This window comes from Acinonyx jubatus, chromosome E3 (assembly GCF_027475565.1).
Source record: "Acinonyx jubatus isolate Ajub_Pintada_27869175 chromosome E3, VMU_Ajub_asm_v1.0, whole genome shotgun sequence".
Lineage (NCBI taxonomy): Eukaryota > Metazoa > Chordata > Mammalia > Carnivora > Felidae > Acinonyx > Acinonyx jubatus.
In genome coordinates, this window is record NC_069398.1 from 15,341,049 (window position 1) to 15,362,903 (window position 21,855).

Sequence of the window (21,855 nt, forward strand, 5' to 3'; positions counted from 1 at the left end):
ACGCCGATGCTCAGGGTTGCACTTCCTGATGTGGTCTCAACATTCTGCTGTTCTGTTTCACTGGATTTGAGTGGTCTGTCTGTTTTAGATACCAGGCCAGGGGCTGTAAGTCTGAAATCCTGTTGTAAAAATTACAGAAGTTAATCTGATTTCAACCAAATCCAAAAATGTCCCCCTTGAGGTGCAGGTGGGTCACAGGATCACCTTCCTGGAGAGACGGCATTTTCCCAAGGGCCTAGGCCTTTCTAGCACACGGGTTGCATCTTTGCAGCTGGTGCCCAGAGAGCAGCGCTTGAGAGATTGATCTGAATAGTTGAAGGTGGGGGCTGCTGCTTTCTATCCTCAGAGAAGATGTGTCACTTTAGAATTAGAATATTCTGGTGAGGATAAATTAGCTGCCCAACTTGCCCATCAGGAAGGTCCCGTAAATCGTGGATTTTCTGCAACCCTCTCCTCATGTTTTCAAAAAAGCAACAAATTAAATTTTGGAAAATATCTATGAAAAACAATGATTTCAAATCTAGAATACTATTTTTTTTATGATTATGTTTTTAAGATTTTTTAATTTTTTAAACATTATTATTATTATTATTGATGTTTTTTTTTTTTTTTTTTTTGAGGGGGGAGGTGGAGGAGCAGAGAGAGAGAGGGCGAGAAAGGCTCTATGCCATCTATGTGGAGCCCAGTGTGGGGCTCAGTCCCACAAACCATGAGATCGTGACCTGAGCCAAAATCAAGAGCCAAGCGCTTAACCAACGGAGCCACTCATGTGCCCCTAAGATTTTTTTTTAATTTTTTTTGTTATTTTTTTAATGCTTATTTATTTTGAGAGAGAGCGTGCGCGAGCGAGCGAGTGTGTGCACGCGGGGTTAAGGAGGGTGGCAGAGAGAGAGGGGGAAGGAAGGAATCCCAAGCAGGCTCCACTGTGTCAGTGCAGAGCCTGATGCGGGGCTTGATCTCACAAAATGTGAGATCATGAGCTGAGCTGATACCAAGAGTCAGATGCTTAACTGACTGAGCCACCCAGATTCCCCCCCCACCCCCAAGATTTTGTTTTTTAAGTAGTCTTTACACCCAACGTGGAGCTCAAACTCACAACCCTGAGATCAAGAATGACATACTGTTTGAGCCAGCCAGGTGCCCCCTAATGGTTAATTTGTTAAAGGGCAAAAGTGAGTACTTTTCCCCAACTCGTTAGTCTAATTTGAATATACTGTACATATAAGTTTTTGTCTCCATTTTTTTTGTTGTTGTAATGGCTGAACAGTATTCCACAATGTGGTTTTAGTTTATGTGACTGTTCTTCTGTTCATTTGGGTAGCTATGATTTTGCTATTAAAACGGGGCTGCGATAAACATCTTTGCATGTGCGTTTCAGTTTTCCAGTGAGATGGATTTCAGGGGAGAAGCCTTTGCAAAGTGGTCCTCGAAAGAGGTTGTGTCCGTTTCTGTTCTCATGGTAAAAGAGATGCTAAATACAGAATATTCTCAGTCTTTTAAATTGTTTGTCAGCTGGCAGGTGGATAATACCTCTTAAAAATTTTTATTTTATTTAAAAAACTTTTATTATACTCACTAGTAAGACTGAGTATTTTTATTAAAAAAATTTTTTATGTTTATTTTTGAGAGAGAGAGAGCAAGCGGGGAAGGGGCAGAGAGAGGGAGAGAGAGGATCCGAAGCAGGCCCTGTGCTATGAGCGCAGAGCCTGATGCGGGGCTCGAACTCACAAACTGTGAGATCATGACCTGAGCCGAAGCCAGACGTTCAACCGCCTGAGCCACCCTGGCGTCCTAAGACTGAGCATTTTTAGTTCTTCACTATCTCTGATATTTTTTTACATGACGCCTTTCTCCTTATATTTTCCTAACTGGGTTTTTGGTTTTTTGTTTCATTTATGTTTTTATTGGTCTGTAAGAACTTGTCATATGTATGGTAGTAGTCCTTTGCCTACGTATGTGTTCCATTATTTTCTCTCAAACTGTTGCTTGTCTTTAAGTTTGGCTTGTACCGTACATTTCATGATGCAGAAATTCTGAATCTTTATGGTGCCAAATCTGACAGTCTAACTTTATGGCTTGGGGCTTTTGGGTAACGTTTTATGAGACCGTTTTCGATCACTGCCTTTTCTTTTAGCACTTGTATGGTTTTGGCTTCTATTGCTTAGAGCATTCATCTATCTTTATAATTTTGTATGTTATAAGTTAGCAGCTTTTGTTCCTACACTGTCCGTTGATGGTCTGTATCCTCCATTGATTTGAAATATCACTTACATACTAAATTCTTATGTATACTTTAGCACAGCAATGCGTAGATCATTCTTGACTTCCAGTCGGAATTGCTTTTTTCATTTCGATGCCTAAACGTTTTGACTTGCGAAGTGTTAGTCGTGACTTGCCAAGAGCTCCTCTAGCTTGGAGTAAAACAGGGTTGTATCAGGGACTAGCACAATCTCCTTAGTTCATTTGAGCAGCTGTACTCCAGGAAGAAAGAAAAGAAAGCGATACTAACAAAAGCATGTGTTTGAGTCTGTGAAAGCAATAGGTTTTCAGGGAGTCCCACCCTGGAGACTTCTACATACTTCTCATTGGCCAGAATTGGGCAGGTGACCTCACCCCTAGCTGCAAGAAAGTGTGGGAGGGGAGAATTTCTCACGGGGCAGATTGATACCTCAAACAAAATGGGGGTAAGGAGGAAGGGGTAAGTGGATATTGAATGGGGAATATCCCCCATCGGAGGGTCAGCTATATCGCTCATCTTTCTTGTTCTTCAGAATTTCCCCAGGTATTCTTAAGAGACAGAAGGAGAGGGGAAGGAAGAAAATGGAGGTGGGAGAGCAGGGGTGAGAGGGTGATGATTTATAAAATAAAATGCTCAGGTCTTTAGTGTTCAGTTTGATGAGTCTTAACAAGTGTATATGGTTGACTCTTGAACAACATGGGTTTGAACTGCACTTATATGTGGCTTTTTTGATAAATGCAGTACAGTACTCTAAACATATTTTCTTTATGATTTTCTTAATATTTTCTTTTTTTTTAGTGCTTATTGATTTTTGAGAGAGAGCGTGCACGTGCACGAGCAAGGGAGAGGCAGAGAGAGGGAGAAAGAGGCTCCAAAGTGGGTTCCGCACTGACCGCAGAATGCCCAATGCAGGGCTCGTATCCATGAGCTATGAGATCGTGACCTGAGCTAAAGTCAGACACTTAACCAACTGAGCCACCCAGGTGCCCCTCTTAATATTTTCTTTAGCCTACTTTATTGAAAGAATACAATATATAATAAATCTAACGTACAAAATACATGTTAACCAACTGTTAAGACTTCTGGTCAACAGTAGTCAATTTGTAGTTAAGTTTTTGGGGAATCGAAAGTTATACTCAAAGTTTTGATTGCACAGGAGGTTGACACCCCAACCCCTGTGTTGTTCAAGAGTCAACGGTATATCTGTGTACCGCCGCCCAAAACAAGATATAAAATATATCTGAAACTCTAGAAACTTCCCTTGTTATATGTTTCTAATTAGTCTCCTTACCCTCACCAGTCATTTTCTGGTTTCGAAATCTGTGGTAGATTAGATCTGCCTGTTTTCGAATGTCATAGAAATGGGGTCATACAGTATGTATTATTTTGTCTTCTTTCACTCAACTGTGTTCCTTGAGATTCATCCATGTTGTTTGTGTTATCAAAGATAAAGCCAGGGGCGCCTGGGTGGCTTGGTCACTTGAGCATCTGACTCTTGATTCCGGATCAGGACATGATCTCACGTTTTGTGGGATTGAGCCCCATGTCTGGCTCTGCATTGACAGTGCAGAGCCTGCTTAGGATTCTCTCTCTCTCTCTCTCTCTCTCTCTCTCTCTCTCTCTCTGTCTCCCCCACCCCCTGCTCCTCCTCTGCGTGTGCATCCATGCACACACACAGTCTCTCAAAATAAATAAACATTAAAAATTTTTTTTAAAGATAAAGCTAGATACTAGTTCACGTGATGAGGACAGAGTTTAATCAGTAATTAACTATGCCAATAAGGAAAAGAGTCCGGAGTGAATGAAACTCAACTTCAGTTTGTACAGAGGAGATTTTAAAGAGAGAATGAGGGAGTAAAGTTGGGGGTGAATAAAGTCAGAAGTAAAAAATTACAAAAGCCAGGAAAGGTATTGGTTCATGTGAAACCACCTGGATTTGCTCACTGGGAGACAGGGACCTGATCTTTCAGTGTTGGCTAGAAGAAACAATGGATGCTTTTGGCAGCCTTGAGTTTTCTCGGGTAGGCACTAAGGGGTACCGGAATCATCCTAGGGGTGGAGCCTTGAGCTGTTAAAGTCTACATTAGTGTTTGTTTGAGTCTCTATACAGTAAGTCAAGGTTGAAGCCTAGTTGAGAAGAGGGCTCGAGGAACCTGGCTAGAGTTTGGTCAAGGAAAGAGTCTTTGTCAGTGTAAAGTAGTTTGTTCCTATACATGTATGAATACACCATGATTTGTTCGTGTGTTCTCCAATGATAGGACATTTGAGTTGTATCGAAGTTTTTGGTCATTGTGAATAGGCTACAAGGGATATTCTTATACAGGTCTTCAATTTCTCTCAAATAAATGTCTAGAAATAGAATTGCTTAGTCACAGGGTGGGTATATATTTAACCGCTAGACTAATTTCCACAGTGGTTTATCACTTTACACTTCCCACCAGCAATATATTGAAACTCCAGTTGCTCAACATCCTTGTCAACATTCTGTATTGTCAGTGAGGGTGAAAGAGCATCTCATTATGGTTTTAAATTGCATTTCCCTGGTGACTAATGATCTTAGGCATCTTTTTGTGTGTTTATTGGACATTCCTACATCTTTCGTGAACTGTCCAAGTCTTTTGCCCATTTTTGTTGTTAATGGGTTTTGGTTTTGACTCATTGGAGTTTATTATATATTCTGGATAGGAATTCTTTGTCAGATAGATATATTGTACGTATACATACATGGGTAGGAAAATTAAAGTTGAAAATACTGACAATAGCATCCAAAAACCTAAAGTGGGTAGGAATAAATATAACGAAAGACACAAAACAACTTTACACAGAAAACTGTAAAACACTGTTGAGAGGAATTCAAGAAGACTGAAATAAATGGGAGATACGCTTTGTTCATGCATTGGAAGATTTGATGTTTTGAGATTCCTGTTCTCCCTGACTTGATCCGTGGAATCAGTGCAATCACCGTCAAAATCCTAGCCATCTTTTTTTGTTTAGAAGAAATTAACAGATTGTTTCGAAAATGTATATGGAAACGTGAAGGGTCTTGAATATCCAAAAAAGTCTTCAAATGAAGAGCAGAGTTGAAGAACTTAAACTGCTTAATACTGCTTAATTTGAAGACTTGCAGTAAAGCCACAGCAATCAAAGTCTTTGGCATAAAGATAGATCAGTGAAACAGAATAAAGAGTCCAAGAAATAGACCAAACACAAGTACTGTTGGTTGATCTTCACCTAGATTGTCAAGCCAATTCAGTGGGCGAAAGGGACGTCTTTTTAATGAATAATTCTGGGTAAAGTGGATATTCATGTGGAAACAAAATGGGCCTTAGCTCCTACCTCGTTGTGTACACATTAATTTGGGATGGATCATAAACTGAAATATAAAAGCTAGAACCATAAATCTTTTATATGAAACCATGAGAGCATATGTTGACAACCTTGAGGTAGGCAAATGTTTTGGATACAGAACCAAAAAAAGCACTAATTACAAAGGAAAAATGGATGCACTGAGAAAATGAACAGGCAAGACAGACTGGGAGAAAATATTCAGACTACATGTGCTTAAATGTTTTATTTTTTCCAAAAGAACTTTAGCATCATTCAGGCCCATGACATCCTGTTACTATATTCTGTATTAACTGGGTTTTTTGTTTGCTTAAGTCAGATATGAGACATTGTACCATGGGAACTTTCTGATTGACTTCTCCTACTTAACTCACCTTCTTGTGAATGTTGGTTCCTTTTTCATAAATGCCTTGCCCACTAGTCAATGAGTACTTACAGTGGAGGCAGTAGATTTTAGGACATATTAATCCTTGTAAAGTAATTGGGTGTTAGCTGAAGCCAAAAGGCAATACCAGTAGCCTCTCTGTTGGGAAGAAACGATAGCGTGTGAGTTAATTGAGGCTCAGTTTTGTTTTGTTTTTTTTTAGGTGATTCAACACTTAAGGCCTTGCGGATCTACTTAAGAAAGCAGCAGAGCTCACAAGAAAGGAAACAAACTCAAAGTCTGTTTAGGTACAAAGTCTGTTGCCCTTAAGACTTTGCTTCCTGCCTTCCATTTATAACCAAGAATAAAACTACCAAGAAATAGAAACAAACAAAAAAAAAGAGACTAAAAGAAAGAACAATAAAATTAACAATAAGAGGTAGAGCAGTATCTTAGGCTAGTATGCAGTATGTAGTTCAAATTTCAAACTTAAAAATTGATGCTAAGAGTATCGGATTGATTTTTGCAACTGCATTTAAGTACGTTGTATGTTTGTGTATGTATGCATACGTTACATATATATGTTTAATGTACATATAAATGTGTGTGTGTGTACATATATACACACACACGCACACATAAACACACAAACACATACACACATACACATGCACACAGATATCATTTAAGCAACTGAAGTGTCGGGGGAGGGATCCAAATCCAGGTGGGTAAATAGGTTTGAAAAGCAATAGAATGAAATTTTCTTTTTTTTTTTTAATTTTTTTAATGTTTATTTATTTTTGAGACAGAGACAGACAGAGCATGAACAGGGGAGGGTCAGAGAGAGAAGGAGGCACAGAATCTGAAACAGGCTCCAGGCTCTGAGCTGTCAGCACAGAGCCCGACGTGGGGCTCGAACTCACGGACCGTGAGATCATGACCTGAGCCGAAGTTGGCCGCTTAACCGACTGAGCCACCCAGGCACCCCTAGAATGAAATTTTCTATAGGGTTCTGCAGCTTGAGGGACCGACCTTCACCTCAGTCTGTAAAGCAGTGCCTCCCACGGGGGGTCACTATGAGGGTTGTAGGTGTTCCGTTCCTATTGGTCAAGCATTTGGAATGATGCCTGGCATTGTAGTCAGATCTCAGGAGTGTTGATAGAAGTAAAATGAACCTGGCCTTGATCCTCACTGGCTGGGAGAGCACGGAGGGCCCCTGCCCTTTCCTTCAGGTGAAGAAATCCCTGGCGGAGAGCATGTCACCCCTTTCCTGTTGCAGGTGGTACTCATGCCTATAGGGCAGAGTCAGTAAATGCTCTCGAGTGAGTAGGCGGTTGGCCCAGATCAGTGTTTCCCACGGAAGGAATGTGAAATGACTTTAGGTGGCACACAGATGTTTGAAATTTTAATAGTTAGGTATTTATTATAGTGTGTGTTAGAAGAAAATCCCAGGTAGCACGTCAGACCCGAGTGCTAAAAAAAAGCGAGTTGATTTAAAGAAATGTTACACTGAACAGGTGGTATGTGAATGTCATGAAAATTTCAAAAGCAATAGGGATTGACCGAAGACTGCGAAATAGGTCTTCCCAAATCTGAGATTTTTGATGCTTTGGGTTTTAAACAAAGTCAGGATACACAAAGAGAGGGGATATTTTCTGGGTTTGGGCAACAGAGGACTGTGGTGGGGACAGACAGACAGACAGCAGCACTAGGTGCACAGTGTCAGTGTAGAGGCGACCACTGTTCACCTTTTGGTGCCTACTCTGGGAAGTCTTGATATGTATACTGTACATGTATGTATATTCACGTGTACGTGAATGTACGCATTCATCTAACAGAATTGGGAACATTCTGTACATAGAATTCTGTAGCTTGCTTTGTTCACCTGATAGCGTAACCCCAGGTTCAGTGTTCTTACTGAAACCTTTTTGTGTTCATTCTTGACTATTTCCTTAGGGTAAAATCCTAGAAGTGGGATTGTTTGGTCATCACGTAAATATAACTCTTCAGCTTTGAGTACCAGCAGCCGAAGTGCCTTGTGGCATGGCAGTGACAGTTTACAGTTCTGGCGGCTCAGGTGCCCTCTTTCTCATCCTCACCAAAGCCGGGTTCTATTAAACGGTTTTGTTGCTGATTTGATAGCAGATTTACTGCTTGCTGTTTCTGCTTTCATTTTGCATTTTTGGGTTTCTTTATTTTGTATATTCAGTGGTCACTTGGCTCTTTGGTGAACTGCCCATTTTTGGCCTTTCTTCTGGGATATTAGGATTTTTTTCCTTACTGATTTGTAAGTTCTTTATGTTTTAAGGATGTTACTCTGTGATGTCACAGGTACTTTTCATCGCTTAATATTTGCCTTTTATGTTTGCTTATGATATCTAAGCTTACTGTTGCTCATGTGGTGAAGGCAATACTGTATTTGATCCATGCTGTGACACACGTTCTTACGTCTTTGCCATCAGCTGTGATTTATTCTCGATGTGTCCTGCGGTCACTGCCAAGTCATGTTAGAGTTGTCATTACCTGTGCAAGTGGATGTGGTCATTGTTGCTTGCGGCATGGCCGGAGGACTACACCGTCAGCTCTTGGGTGCTTCTGTCCACGTGCCTTTTAAGGGCCATTTGCAGAAGGAGCACAAATCCTGATGCTGTTGGAGAACCATCCATTGATACCTCCTGATGAGATCGAGAAAGGCTCAGTAATAAAACCTGCACCTGGATGGTCGGTAGCGTGGAAGGAAATCTTGGAGAGGATGATGGTGATCTCTTGGGGATGCAGCCTTGCCAATGCTCTTGGCAGCCCGAAGGTCAATATTGTGTGGAAACTCACAGATACCCCAAAAGGGAAGACTTAACCCTCTTACTGCATTCATCCATTTCCTTTCAATCTGTTTAAATAAGCACAAAAGGGCTTTTGCAGGAGCGTCTGGCGGCTCAGTCAACAGAGCATGCAACTCTGGATGTGGTTGTGAGTTCAAGCCCCACGTTGCACACAGAGCCTACTTTAAAACTAATTAAACAAACAAGTAAATGGGCTTTTTCCAACAAGCACAAAATTAAAATTGTAAGCAATAAGAAAAACATTAAGCTAACTAACTGGCAGTGTTTCTTCTTTCTTTTTTCAGTCTTATAATTGATAATGTCTTAGATGAAATACGGCATATAGTTCATGGAGAAAAAGTTTAAAACATAGAGATAAATTAACACACACACACACCAGAAATCGCCAGTTCCCTAGTCCTTGTCTGTAGATACGCACATATGCACATACACGTGTTCACGGGCACATTGGCTACACAGGTTCTTGGCCTACCATTTTTCCCTTCACGGTGTCTTGAACATCTTGGCATGTCTGATCCTTCTCGTTCATGTCTGAGATGACCGGTTAGTGTTTCCTTGTGTGGATCCACCATGTTCAGCTGGGCTCCCAGGGGTGACAGAATTCTAAGCTCTGAAACAGGTTGCCCATCTCCCTTTGGAACTCCCCATCAGCAGTGCCCGCTAGTTCTTTGACCCTTACTCTTCTTAGCAGTGCTCTGTAAATCTTGTCATGTTAGCCGCTCTGAAGGGCAGATCAGTGACATCCCCCCTTTTCCTCCCACAAACCACTGGCAGTCTTCTAGATCTGGAGACCAGAAGGAGACGCATGTTGGAAACATTAGAAAGTGGGAGTCATAAGGACTTGTGACCGGACACGTTCGTGTTCTGTCCCCACCTGTTACGTTTGTGCACCTCGCCGTGGTTTGGGCCGCCGCACGTGGCTGCAGAGGTCTCTCCCTGGCTCCCACCACCCGCCTCTCTAGTTTCTCCTGTTTCTCCGCTGTTCTCCAGCCTCCCTACAGACTTTCTGTTACTGGAACATTCCAAGGCGGTTCCTGTCCAGAGCATTTCTGTCTGCTCTTCCTCCTGTCTAGAATGCCTTTTGCACAGCTTTCTCCAGTTGTGTAAGGACCCAACTCAGCCCATTCCCTTTCCAGAGAGGCTTTCCCTCTCACATTCTCTAACGTAGGTCCATCCGTCCTCCATGCTGTTGTCCTTCATCTGTCACAAGCCCTTCCTTATCTTCGTGTCTGGTTCACTACTGTATCCCCAATGGCTGGCACTTAGCAGACCCTCACCAAAGATGGCTTGATGGAATCAATAGTACTAACTTGACGGAGAATACGGTTGAGAGGAGGGGAAACTGCTCCTTGTCATCCAGAGGAGGGCGGTAGTAAGTCCAACGCAGAGCTTGTGGAGGGGGGCAACTCGATCAGCTTTTCAGCAGGTAGGGCTGCTGGGCATTGGAGTGAGTGCCTTCTTTGTGGTGCATAGTCAGGCAGTGGCTTGGTGTTGTTGAAGGATTCTGGCATCGGATGTCAGGGTTGACCGGGTCAGTTCCAAGGCCGCCTCCAACCCTTAGGTCCATGTTTGATGTTCGCATCACTAGTCTGTGGTTCTTGGACTGCAGATACGGCCTTTACCACTAGATGGCACTAGGTGATTCCTTTGAGGCCGGTGCTCCTCAAACCCGCCAACAGTGAGAACACCATCTTCTCTCTTTTTTTACTTATTGAAGTATAGTTGACATACAATGTCACATTAATTTCAGGCGTGCAACAGAGTGATTTGACAAATCTACATATTACTCAGCACTCACCACAGTTAAGTGTTGTCACATCTGTCACCGTACTGTTATAAGAGTATTATTGACTGGATTCCCTATATTCCACTTTTCATCTTTGTGCGTTACTTATATGACTGGAAGTTTGTACCTCTTAAGCCCTCTTTGCCTATTTTGTCCATCCCCGTGCCCCCTCTGGCAACCACCACCTTGTTCTCTGTGTTTCAGAGTCTATTTTGTTTGTTCGGAGAACAGACTTTTCATTGCATTTTACCCCAAACACCCACTTCAACAAAAGCTTCACAAAACCGTCTTAACTCTTACAGTGTGGAATGCATACTGATATTTTCTATTTCACTCTATTCGACTGCATTTTCACAGATGGAGACTTGCAAACTACACTGATTTTATTATACGGACGGGTCATAATTCATCGTTTGAAAAGCACCGTTTTAGACAGCTGAGCCTGTTCACCCTTGTAAAACTTGGGCAGTCTGGGCCTGTAGCAAATCGTGTCCCTTAATGAGTGCTTTGTGCATTTCCGTGCTGACTTGCTGCCTCGAGAAACCAAAAGTATGTGCTTCCTTATGTGTGTATGTGTGTGTGTATGCGGATGTGTGAACGTGGACATGAGAGAGACTGGGGGGGATAGGTTTGTACAGGATTAGCACCGACCACAGTCAAGGCAGCGGTAAGCCTTGTCAATGGACGTAAAGAGAAGATATCATATCTGCCTCTGGGAGCTCAGACTCTAGCTGGGTAACAGTCACTCACCCCTTCCCCTCTCCGCTTGTTCATCAAGAAACATGGAAATGAGCTCATACACTCAGGATATCACTTAGGATGCTTCAGGGTGTAGCAGGTAACAGAAGCCTGACTCCGTTTGGTTTAAGCGATAAAGACATTTGGAAACTCTCAAAATGTCTGTGGAGAGGTAGAGCGGGATGCAGGCCCACAGTGGCTCGGCCTTAAGGATCCAGGTTTCTTCCATTACATGTCCTTGTCCTAAGGCTGGTTCCACTCATGGTTGCCAGGAGACCTTAAGTGGTCATTGGGGTTTCAGATCCCTGGCTTAGAACACTAGAGCTTTGATTCCCTGTCGTGTGGCCTGGGGAGAGGTTAGGTTACTGTAGCATTTTCCAGGTTGTAGTGCATGCCAGAGAGGGTAAGCTACAACAGCAAAATTTTCTAGGTTGTAGCTGTTCTGTTTATTTGTTCCTGGTTTTCCCTTTACTCCTTAAGGGACGTGAAATGACAGAGCTGGGGAAAATACTTAGGGAGTCATTATCGAGTTTGACAAAACAATTCTAGATCTTTCCTGTGGACCCAGAACTTCTGGTTGAGTAGGGTTGTCTGAATAGTTCTGGCCATCGAGTTTGCCGAGTGAATAAACGGTTGCACGTCTTCTGGGTGAGGGATGAGGTGAGGTTACATGCTCTCCAGGGTCATGGGAAAGGAATTAGCAATCAGAATAAAGAGAGGTGACACATGGCCGCCGTGGGAAGGGTGAGAGGGAGTGTAAGTGAGCACCTCGGCGGATGGCTGAGTCTGTTTACATTTGTAACGGGGTGCTAAATGGGAGTGTGTTGGCCTTGTGAAGTAGATGGTTTTCCTCCTTGACCTGGTTCCCGAGAACCTGAATCTACTGACGTCTACTCACCTGCCTCCTTTTTATCCCTTCCAGGTTTGCAGTAAGCATTGGCTACTGGCATGATCCTTACATCCAGCATTTGGTAAGACTGTCTAAGGAGAGGAAGGCCCCCGAAATTAACAGAGGCAAGTGACCCCCTCCCTTCTCACTATTCCCTCATCAGCTGAGAGGCCTGGGGTTTTAGGGATTCATTCTTTTTTTTTTTTTTTTGTAAACAATACAAATTTATTATCTTACAGTTCTGAAGGTCAGAAGTCAAACATGGGTCTTACTAGGCTAACATCAAAGTGTCATCAGGGCCGTTTCTTTTGGAGACCATAGGGGAGAGTCTATTTCCTTTTCTTGTCTACCTTCTAGAAACCACCTACATTCCACGGAAGATGGCCCCTTCTCCATTTCAAAGCCAGCAGTGTAACATAGGGATTCATTCTTAACATGAGAGTTCCAGTGTTCCTTCTCTCCAGTAGTATATGAAAGTGCTTATTTCCCAACATCCTCACCAACACAGTGTATTATGAAACTTTTCATGTATGTTAATCTGATCCATGAAAAATGGTATCTTACAGTAATTTTATTTTAGATTCCTCTTATTTTGGGGTGAAGTTGAAGATCATTATGATTATTTTTTTAATATATTTTTTAAATGTTTATTTTGAGAGCAGGCGAGCGAGCGAGAGTTCACTTGCTTGCAAGCAGGGAGGGGCAGAGAGAGAGAGAGAGAATGAGAGAGAGAATCCCAAGCAGGCTCCATGCTGTCAGCACAGAGCCCGATGTGGGGCTCAAACCCTTCAACCGTGAGATAATGACCTGAGCCGAAATCAGGAGTCGGACACTTGCTTAGCCCACTGAGCCACCCAGGTGCCCCAAGATCATTTTATATGTTTAAGAGCCATTTATATATCTTTTACTGTGAACTGTCTGTTCATGGAAGGAATGACTTTTTTTGGCCTTGTTAAAGTGATAGTAACCGTGTTAGGCTGTACAAGTGATTTCTATCAAGGCAGTGAAAGGAGTTGAGATAGGAGGGTGACTTAGTCTCAGCCAGATTGAGAAATTGGCCAAATGACCATAGTTCTTGTGGGTGCAGGGCATCTTGGCCCTAAAGATGGATCCTATGGGTAGTTTCAATGAGAAATGCGAAGAAATTTTAAAGTGGTGCTTCCTGAGAATAAGGACATGGTACTTACTTTGAGCTGAGGGTGAAACCAGGCATCAGTAAGATTGGACGAGGCCTGGCTAAGAGGCCTTAAGCCTCCCTCCCGCACTCTTGAGGACGCTTTCCTAACAGACCCTGCAGAGGCAGGGCCCCACCATGGTGCCCTGGGTGCTGGGGGCCCTGGGCGGCAGGTCAGCCCTCCGTCCTTCTTCCTCTCCCTGGGTTGGCATCGCTAGACCAGGGCCCCATAGTAGGAGAGTGCTTCCCAAACAGCGTGTGGGGAGCATTTTTAAAATTTTTCCAATGTCCAGTCCGTTGTGGATGATACTCTGTAACCCACGGTAAAAAGGATTTACTAGAAAAGTAAATGGAAGAGACATGTAACATTTATTTATTTTTGAGACAGAGAGAGAGACAGAGCATGAACAGGGGAGGGTCAGAGAGAGAGGGAGACACAGAATCTGAAACAGACTTCAGGCTCTGAGCTGTCAGCACAGAGCCCGACGGGGGGCTCGAACTCACAGACTGTGAGATCATGACCTGAGTAGAAGTCGAACGCTTAACCGACTGAGCCACCCAGGCGCCCCAAAAGAGACATGTAAAAAGACAAGCTCAAATCATTTACTAGTAGAATCCATAGACATGAAATCCCTATGTCAAATTGCAGTAAGTGTCTAAATGCCACTCAAATTTTGTTCTTAAAATAGTAATACTGTAAGCAGAAGGGTTTAGAACACAGATCAATTTTATCTTCCTTTGACCCTCTTTTATTTCTTGTCTCCTCTGTTCCAGCTTCCCACGCCAGAGCTTAACAAGTCAGTTTATTAGGCACCATTTGCCTGTGCACCGCCCCCTGCCCAACCCCGCCTGTGATGTTTTACAAACATCGAGGCTCTAACCCACACAGGATGGAGATGAAGGGAGCACGATAAGAAATATGGCTGTCTTTGCTTTGACATTTATCTGCCCCATTTCCTGACCCCAGAATACTTTCCAGACGGTCTCCCAATTTTGAGTTTCAGCAGAATTCAGAGTAGCTTTCACTGAGCCAGGAAAAAACACATTTCTAAGAGATCCTATGTTTTGATGTAAAATATTTTTCTTTCATATGTAGAATTAGGGGATGTTGCGTTTTCCTTAAGGTAGTTGATCCAACCATTGGATAGATTGTGCTTCTTTTGGTTCAAATGGCTTTAAAAAAAAAAAAAAAAGAAGAGAATGTTAAAGTCGTTACTTCTCCCCTAAGGTCTATGGATAACCTAAACCGCTACCCCTGAAGAAGGGCAGAAGTGTTGCGTTTTGTCCTCCTGGTGTGGTGAACTTGGCAAGGCTTATTTCCATCATCACTGAGTCATGGCTTGTCTCTGTCTCTCTCTCAGGATATTTTGCTCGCGTCCATGGCGTCAGTCAGCTTATAAAGGCATTTCTACAGAAGACAGAATGTCACTGTCAGATTCTAAATCTTGGGGCTGGGATGGATACCATCTTCTGGAGACTAAAGGTAAATTAAAAAATACCGCCCCCTTGTTTCCCGAATTAATTTTCTGAAGGTTCCCACCGGGTTAAAAAATGTCAGGGGCGCCTTGGTGACTCTGTCGGTTGAGCACCCGACCCTTGACTGCGGTTCAGGTCATGATCTCTCGGTTTGTGGGTTCAGGCCCCGCATTGGGCTCTGTGCTGACGGCACAGAGGCTGCTTGGGATTCTGTCACTCTCTCACTCTCCCTCTCTCTCTGCCCTTCCCCCATCTCTCTCTCAAAATAAGTCAATAAACATGTTTTTAAATGCTAGAAATATATTCAAAAGGAATGCGGTGACTGCCTGTCTCGCGTCCCTGTCCCCATCTGCTTGCACCTGCTGTGCCACCACTGTCAGCCACGTACGTGATGTCACCAGGGCCCTAGATATGTGCCTTGCTTCTTAGCTCCTGCTGTTACAAACAGGGCTTTTGATCAAAATCCTTGTATACATTCTCTGCGTGTGTGCAAGCGCCCTGCCAGTGGAGTAGCTGAGACCAGGGGCCCATGCATTTGCCGTTTTGACGACAACAAAAGACTTTACTGTCGTCGTGACGGTGTCTTTAGTATAGCTTGGAGATTTGCAAGGCTGGGTGATGGTAGCATGACACAAAGCCCTTTTAAGTTTATTTATTCATTTGGAGAGAGAGAGAGAATCCTAAGTGGGGCTTGGATGCGGGGCCTATCCCACGGAGCACGAGACCGTGACCCAAGCCGAAATCAAGAGTCAGAGCCCAACTGCCTGAGCCATCCAGGTGCCCCTCCATTCTCTGATTTGGTCCCTCACCTCCTTCGTTAGGGTTCAAGAGCAGGTTTAATTACACTCCCTCACAGAAGAGGAAATGGGTCCAGTTAGTGGCAGAATCAGGACCACAGGCCTGGTCTTTGATTCCGGGCTGGAATTGTAGCACCAAACCTTTTCTCCACAACGATCTCACTGATTGCGTTTTCTTTTTTGTAGGTTTGTACAGATCTCTCTTGGTTCTCCTGCCAGGTCGGTCATGTGGCAGTCATGGGTACGTGCATTTCCCCAGATTCTTGCAGAAGTACACCAAGAGAAACTAGAGTGTGTGGGCCTAATGCGACCTGAGTGTGTATTTTGTCCCTCATCAGCTCACCCGATGAGGTCTTTGGTCATCGGTGCCCCCAGCCTCTCTCTCACTGAGGCGAGAAATCAGTGGCCTCAGCACAGCCTTAGTATTAACCGGTTGCGTCTGCATTCTTCATTCAGGATAAGACAGCTAACGTTTCTGAAGGGCGTGCACATCCATGACCTCGGGAATGAACGTGAGAGCTCTGCAGGTGGGGGGGGGGGTTACCCAGATGGGGCAAGGCGGGCTCCGACAGCTTGTGCCGTCCCCAGGTCGGACAGCCAGTGGCACTGGAGCATGGAACAAACAACGGACTGCAGTTCGTCCACGTCCAGATTCCCTCCTTGTTCTCTCCAGAGAGCCCTGCGGCTGCTCGGGGGGGGGGGGAGGGGGGGGCTCTTTGCTATAGGTCGGCGGTGCCTCTGGGCCTCAGAGACCACGGTGTGGTGGAAGGAACTGGAAGAGAATGCAGTGGCAGAATGTGTGCAGTGTGAACAGAAGCCACGGGAGAAACTCCTCCTTTGGGCTTGACACCCTTTCAACGTGGTCCCGTGGTTTGGTTTCTCCCCCCGCCGTGTAGGTGGGTTAATCATTACTAAATCTGAGATTTTTATTTCTGAGCAAGGTACACTGAAGCTCATGTGCCCCTTCCAAGAAAAAGGTTATCTGTCAGCAGTGAGGAAGGAGAATAGTGCAGGGTCTGAAAAATTTGGTGGAGTTTTTTCGTTTTGTTTGATAATGACATTAGTCTAAAGGGTTTTAAAAAAATCTGAGTTTCTTTTTAGAAAAATGATGCTTGTTTGCTCTTTGGAGCAGGAGCTGAACGGGCCAAACTTAGGCTGCCACCTATGTTGGTAAATAAAGGTTTACTGCGACACAGCCAACTCCCAGTTCCTTCCATCTTCCCTATGGCTGCTTTAGCCCTACGGCAGCAGAGTGTGGAGAAGTCACAGCAGAGACCGTCTGGCCTGCAAAGGCTAGAGTACTGGCTGTTTACAGCACGTTCGCTGATCCCTGTTTTTGAGCTCTATGTGCTTCTGTAAAAGAGGAGGGGAAATCTTGTCGGCTAGTCTTGTTGTCTCGTGCACCTTCCACCTGGGAGGGTCCCCTGGCTGCACCAGCAGAGGCTTGGCTGTGGGTCACAGGCTTTTTGCTGCCACTGTGTGTGAGCTCGTTCTGTATGACATCAGGCCCCAAGACCATTGGGACAGTTGAAGGTTCCCACCTTCAAGCAGCGGGTGAGAGTAGGGTGCAGGAAAGCCAGTACAACTCCAGACAAAGAATAAAGGGTGAGTGAAACCCTTTAAGGGACCTCAGCTTCTTGGTGTCTCTTGAATCCTATTTCCACACGGCCAGAGGATCAAGGACGCAGGGGGTCAGTCTCAATATGGCAGCCTGTGCAGCGGTCGGCCACGTTGGATCTCCTTTGAGCCTACGGGATACTCTTCGTCACGGTTGTCCCCGGCTGCCCTCCGGTAGCTATCCACGGTCCTGGTTGCCTTCCATGCCTCCTGTGACGTGCGAGCTACTGGCGAGTGGAGTGTCGGAAGGGCTCAGGGAATCCCAGAATAAAAAGTTGAAGCCTCATGTCCCACAGCCATTTGTTGCCCCTTTCCCAAAGGCAAGAAAGAAGATGTCTGTTCCTTAAAAGCTCCAGGTGTGCCTTTTGGAAGCTTTCCCTCCATGGTGACCCCTTAATCGGCATTCTTAAGAGGGCAAGTAGCTGATGAGTGGGAAAGCTCTTTAGAAAGTCAGAAGTCCTAGACGAGCTATAGGATCGTATGCTGTCCTTCATTTGCTTTTGTTCTCCAGGCCTTCTAGAATTTTAGCGTGTCCTTAACTTCATACCGTGTGAGTGAAATCCTTAGAGGGTGTTCTGGAATTTCCTAGCAAAAGTCATCTTCTGGTATGCTCTAAACGTTTCCTCCGAATATCTTTGGACAGCTTTTTACCCGGCCCTGCCCTACACACGGGCAGGGGAGCGCGGCAGCACCGAGAGAGAGAACGGTTGAGATCGGTGAGCGTGTCTCTTCTGATGGGTCAGGAGACGGTCTTTGTCTCTGTCTTCCTGTCTCCCCCTTCCTCCCTCCCCTTTTGTCCCCCAGACCAGATCCCCTGAGATTTTCCAAGGGCTGAGGGGTAGCTGGCTCTCACAGTTCTGACACTTGCCCTTAGGGTCACCTCCTACTGGAAAATGCTTGCTTGTGATTGCTGCCCCCCCGCCCCCACTGCCCGTCATGCTGTCTTGGGGGGCCGGCTCCCTCTCTGTCCCTGCTGTCCATCGCTCGTTACTGTGCATGTAAATGGTGTTCTGCGCAGTTGCTCAAGTCAGAAAGAGGGGTGTCATCCTCACCCCAGCTCTTCCTTAATCCCAGCCCACACCTGTGAGGCCCACCACGGGGTTCTGGGCACCAACCATTGTCTTTTTCTTGGTCTTTCTTTCCACTTTAAGTAAGCGGCTCTGTACTTGTGGAATGTAAGTACAGGTGGATATGGAGGCGTTAGAAGAGCGCTTTGGGGGGGCGCCGGGCAGGTCACCAGGTTGTGGAGCGCCTTGTTTCTTTCCCCAAGCCTCAGGGGCATCAGGAGCTGCTGCAGGCAACACGCAGTGTGTCGCTGGGAGTCCAGACAGCGGTGTCCTTACAGCGTGTGCAGTTGGCGAGCTGAGGAGGAGAGAATGCGTTCATGAATACGCATCGGGGCTGAGGGACCGGTTGGACATGACAGAGAATGTGCTAGGATGGCCAGGGGGCCAAGGGGAGAGCAGGCCGTGGATGTAGAAGGGGGAGCAGGGTCGTGTGTGTGTGTGTGTGTGTGCGCGCGCGTGCGCGCATCTGCCACGCTTTTTTACTACAGCCCTCAGTAAAGATAAATGTACACCCCAGGCCAAGACCTAATTCTAAGTACCCACGTCAATAAGGTTTTTAAGTTTATTTATTTAACTTGAGAGAGAGAACCAGTGGGGGAAGGGCAGAGAGAGAAGGGGACAGAAGATCCAAAGCGGGCCCTGGCCCCTACGGGGGGCTCAAACTCTCGAGCCGTGAGATCATGACCTGAGCCAATGTCAGACACTTAACCGACGGAGCCACCTCGGCGCCCTGTCCCCGTGACAGTCAATGATAAAGGCACACACGTGGCACTTACTAAGGCAGGCCCTGTTCTGAGTGTCCCTTGTGTGTACTTATTTCCTCATTACTCCTCACAACCCCGTGAGGTGCTGTCCCTGTCTCTGCTTCGCAGAGGAGGGAAACTTGGCCCAGGGAGTGGAGTGACTTTGGGGCCTCACAGCAGACAGGCAGTGGAGCTGGGATTCGAACCCCCGTCCCCTGCTCCAGAGCACCTGCCCTTTACCACCCGCTGTATCCTCCCCTCACAGAAAAAAGTAAACGTGTCACAAAACAGTACTCACCCCCACTGTGTGCGATGCTTCGGGATTTTTGCTGTTTTATTCCATTTTATCCCTCAAATGCTGGTCAGCATTGGTGTCCTGACCCTCTCTGATTCATCTCCATCTGCTTTTTGGAAAATTCTGTCAGGTCCTACTCCCCCAGCGCCTCCACATACCCCCACCTCCATCCCAGGCACTGCTCCTCCATTTCAGGCTCCCCTTGACTTCTTCCCTGGACAGCTGTGAACCCCTGACACCTGTCCTCCATCCATTCCCCACGTGGAGACCACAGTAAGCTGGAAAATACATCTCTGCCCATATCGTTCCTGGATGTCAGACCCTTAAGTGCCCTGATGCTGTTCGGGGCCTAGTACTTGCTCGGTACATGAAGGTGGTCAGTAAATGTAGGAGTGAATACATAATTCTAAAGCTTACTGCGTGTTTTTCCTCAGGATGAAGATCTTCTCCCAAGTAAATATTTTGAAGTGGACTTTCCCATGATAGTCACGAGAAAGCTGCACAGCATCAAGTGAGTATGGCTTTGACCAGATGAGAGAGCCCGGTAGGATTCAGGGGCAGCGTTCAGGAGGTGGCCCATCTGAACGCCAGAGACCTCATTTTAGGGCACTCTTCCCTTTTACCCCCTTCCCACCTTCTTTCTGTCCCCAAGATCCCCATTCCAAACTGTCTTCAAAATGAAATGTCCCCTCCCTTGCAACTCTTCTGTCCGTTAATGTAATTTCTCTGAACACTTAATAGAAATGACCTATAGTGGTATAATTTTAATCTGAAATTTAAAAAAATGTTTTAATGTTTTATTTATTTTTGAGAGAGAGAGAGGGAGACAGAGTATGAGTGGGGGAGAGGCAGAGAGAGAGAGACAGACAGACAGAATCCAAAGCAGGGCCCAGGCTCCGAGCTGTCAGCACAGAGTCCGATGTGGGGCTCGAACTCATGAACCGTGAGATCATGACCTGAGCCAAAGTTGGACACTTAACCGACTGAGCCAACCAGGTGCTCCAATAATCTGAATTTTTATGTGTGCTCCGGCTACTTCTGTATCTCCAGAGCATAGAAAGGGGCCTAGCTCACAGCAGATGTGTAGTAAATAGCGTTTGAATGAATAATGGGAGGCCAAATTGGCCATTTACTATATATGAGATAGTATGGGGGCCACCCTGAGTCCATGTTTTAAGAATTCTGCAGTTATAGATGACGAGTTTATGAATCTTTGCTGAGAGCTTTTGGAGCACCATGTGAAATGCTTCACTCAGATGATCTCATTGAGTCCTCAGAGCCGACTCAGGAATGACATGCTTTTATTAGCAGTTGAGGAAACCAAAGCTCAAAGAAGTTAAGCTAATTTCCATAAGGTTACCTGTTGACAAAGGGGTAGAGCTGAAATTTAAACCCTGACCTCAAGCCCAAGGTCAGATTTTCTCAGTGGTTTTTAACATATACTTCTTCCCCTTCTTTTTATTTTTTAAAAAAAAATTTTTTTAACGTTTATTTATTTTTGAGACACAGAGAGAGAGAGCATGAAGAGGGGAGGGTCAGAGAAAGAGGGAGACACAGAATCTGAAACAGGCTCCAGGCCCTGAGCTGTCAGCACAGAGCCCGACGCGGGGCTTGAACTCCCAGACCGCGAGATCATGACCTGAGTCAAAGTCAGACGCTTAACCGACTGAGCCACCCAGGCGCCCCTTCCCCTTCTTTTTAAATTAGTCATTTAAACAAAATCCTAATTCTGACATTTAAAAAAATTTTTAGTGAGCATTAAAACTTTCACCTTGTCCTTTAAAGATGTGTAATTCCCACAAGCTAGAAATAGTTTCCAAGTTTTTTTTTCTAACTTATCCTACGGAAACAAGTTTTCCCCCTTTTCCAAATACAAGATTATATTATACAGAGTGTGCATGTTATCTAAATTTTTTTTTTTTAATATTTATTTATTTTTGAGAGAGGGAGGCAGAGTGCACACTGGGGAGGGGCACAGAGACAGGGAGACACAGAATCCAAAGCAAGCTCCAGGCTCTGAGCTGTCAGCACAGAGCTCAATGCAGGGCTCAAACTCACGAGCTGTGTGCGAGATCATGACCTGAGCCGAATGAAGTTGGATGCTCAACCGACTGACCACCCAGGCGCCCCACGTAGTGTGCATTTGAGATGCGCTATGGCATCTGACGCTGTGCAGCCACAGAATACGACCTAGCTTGTTAGGACACCAAGTCAAATAAGAGCAGGTGGGCTCTCACTTAAGCCTAGAGGAGGTTTCTGGGGTGAAATATGTGTGTATGGTGGTTGTGATACTGAAATCGGCTCTCTGCTGTCTAATTTTTTGCACATTCTGGAGGGAGAGCAGAGTCATCACACAAATGTTACTGAACGTCAGGTCTGAGTAGGAATCGGTTTGTTTAGTTGCCTGTGATTAATAATGGTTAAAATTTTTAATTGAGTGAGCAGAAGCAGGAAACGAGAGATGGCTTGGAAAACACTGGAACGT

The 21,855-nt window shown here is 45.1% G+C and overlaps 1 protein-coding gene across 3 annotated transcripts in view; it reads left to right on the top strand.

Annotated features, from left to right (window-relative positions):
• The window catches only part of LCMT1 (leucine carboxyl methyltransferase 1), a 40,569-nt gene that overhangs the window by 4,072 nt on the left and 14,642 nt on the right, over positions 1-21,855 (top strand). For 2 of the 3 annotated variants that reach the window (XM_053213026.1, XM_053213024.1), the window contains exons 2-4: positions 12,235-12,326; positions 14,737-14,858; positions 19,805-19,881. In XM_053213026.1, the coding sequence (XP_053069001.1) occupies positions 12,235-12,326; positions 14,737-14,858; positions 19,805-19,881 (291 nt within the window). Of the gene's footprint in view, positions 1-6,171; positions 6,257-12,234; positions 12,327-14,736; positions 14,859-19,804; positions 19,882-21,855 lie in introns of all 3 variants that reach the window. The other variant, XM_053213027.1, reaches the window with a different exon arrangement.